Source organism: Sesamum indicum, unplaced genomic scaffold, assembly GCF_000512975.1.
Source record: "Sesamum indicum cultivar Zhongzhi No. 13 unplaced genomic scaffold, S_indicum_v1.0 C01025, whole genome shotgun sequence".
Taxonomy (NCBI): Eukaryota; Viridiplantae; Streptophyta; class Magnoliopsida; order Lamiales; family Pedaliaceae; genus Sesamum; species Sesamum indicum.
In genome coordinates, this window is record NW_011629902.1 from 1 (window position 1) to 1,834 (window position 1,834).

The 1,834-nt window shown below is 33.4% G+C and overlaps 1 protein-coding gene across 1 annotated transcript; it reads left to right on the forward strand.

The window, feature by feature from the left end:
- Nucleotides 1-65: 65 nt before the first annotated feature.
- On the forward strand, nt 66-878 carry LOC110011513 (NADP-dependent D-sorbitol-6-phosphate dehydrogenase-like; the record flags this gene model as incomplete). The annotated part of the gene is made up of 2 exons (XM_020691695.1): nt 66-302; nt 425-878. Coding segments are annotated over 2 exons (468 nt in total), but the record flags the coding sequence as incomplete, so codon positions are not given.
- Nucleotides 879-1,834: the final 956 nt, after the last annotated feature.

The following is a 1,834-nucleotide window of genomic DNA, read 5'->3' on the forward strand; positions in this document are numbered from 1 at the left end:
TTCTCCCAGAACAGATAAAAACTATTGGCACTTGTATTTGCCCGATTTTTCTCTTAACAATTTAATCAATTTCTATATGCAGCAACTATGACATATTTCTGACCAGAGATTGCTTAGCCTATGCGAGAGTGAAGCCTGCTGTCAATCAGATCGAGACACATCCTTATTTCCAGCGAGATTCTCTTGTTAAGTTTTGTCAGAAACACGGTGTCTGTGTTACTGCCCACACTCCTCTTGGAGGTGCCACAGCCAACACAGAATGGTTCGGTTCAGTGTCATGTTTGGATGATCCAGTTCTTAAAGTATGTTTTTTGCATCACTTTAACCTATTTCTACCATCATAACTGTTCTCATTTGGTAAAAGATTGAAGTTGAATAAGAATCCACTGCAAAATGAACTTTAAATCTGCTTGTTTTGCATCAGGGTCTTGCCAAGAAGTACAATAAGACTGTGGCTCAGATTGTTCTTCGCTGGGGTATCCAACGGAATACAGTCATAATACCGAAGTCATCAAAAGTCGAGAGATTGGAGGAGAACTTTCTGGTATTTGATTTCGAGCTTACTAAAGAAGACATGGATTTTATCAGAACTATTGACCGCAATTATCGGACCAATCAACCTGCCAAGTTTTGGGGCATAGACTTGTATGCATAAGTTGCTTGTGCATCGAATCTGCAAAGGCTAATCTGCTCTTATCTTGTAGGGATAAAACATGGGAGAGGCGGATTGTCTCTCAATCTTGCAAAGTTTGTTGTTTAAAGAATCTGAACCTATAGATACATTTGGTGATTACGTTCATCGATTGTGAATCATGGAGATTGTGAATCACTCCATGAAGGAAAATTGAATTTAATTTGATCTTTCACATTGTGTGCCAGGTATTTGATCAAATCTTCCGGTAGGAAACTAAAATGCTTTAATCCATTTATTCAATCTGTATGATGGGACTTTCACCACATTAGATTAAATAACTGGAGTAAAAGCTTACCATGTAGTAAATTTCGAGTCTACAGCATCCATTGACCATCAGTTTTCTAGCCTCAATTCTCTGAGTAAAATGCCCCCCATAATATACAGCATCAGGATATCACCTTTTTTCTTTTTCTATAACTAAGGGAATGCCCATTTGAACTCGAAATGTACCAGTGCTTTACAATTTTCTGAATGTTGTGTAAAGAAAAACTTGGTAATACAGCTGAGAATCTTGTCAGAATGTTCAACTTGAAAAGAAAGTACCATTAAAATGAAGCCATAAATCTCATTTGCTGAAAAGAACATATGTCCGCCGAAGCGAGGCTTGTACGCAGAAATCAGGAAGAAACTCTGAAATAATGCCTTCTTTTCTAGTCAAGTTACCATCTTCAGAATATTTATTGCAGCTGGATGACTCTATCAAATATTCACTTTACTGTCATTTTGAGGATTTTTGTAATTTAGATTTTATAATTTTATGATTTTAATATATTAATTTATATTTTATAATATATCATTCGACTCATTTAATTTACACAATTGTTAGATTTGATCGGTTAAAATTTTTAATATATATATAATAAAATAGAATCATTGAGACTTTCCACTTAAGCACTACTTATTCGCACGTGTGGACAACCTGAATGACCTTTATTATGCGATGCCAAATGGAATATAATATATTTTTTAAATAAAAATAAAAAACTATTAGATTTCATCCAAAAGAGATCTTAGCAATATTATCTAACAACTTTTTGGATAAAGAATTAAAAATATTGAATTTATCAAAAATAATCTGATCAATATTATCTAACAAGTTTTTTTAGATAAACAATAAAAAGTATTAATATTTGTACAAAA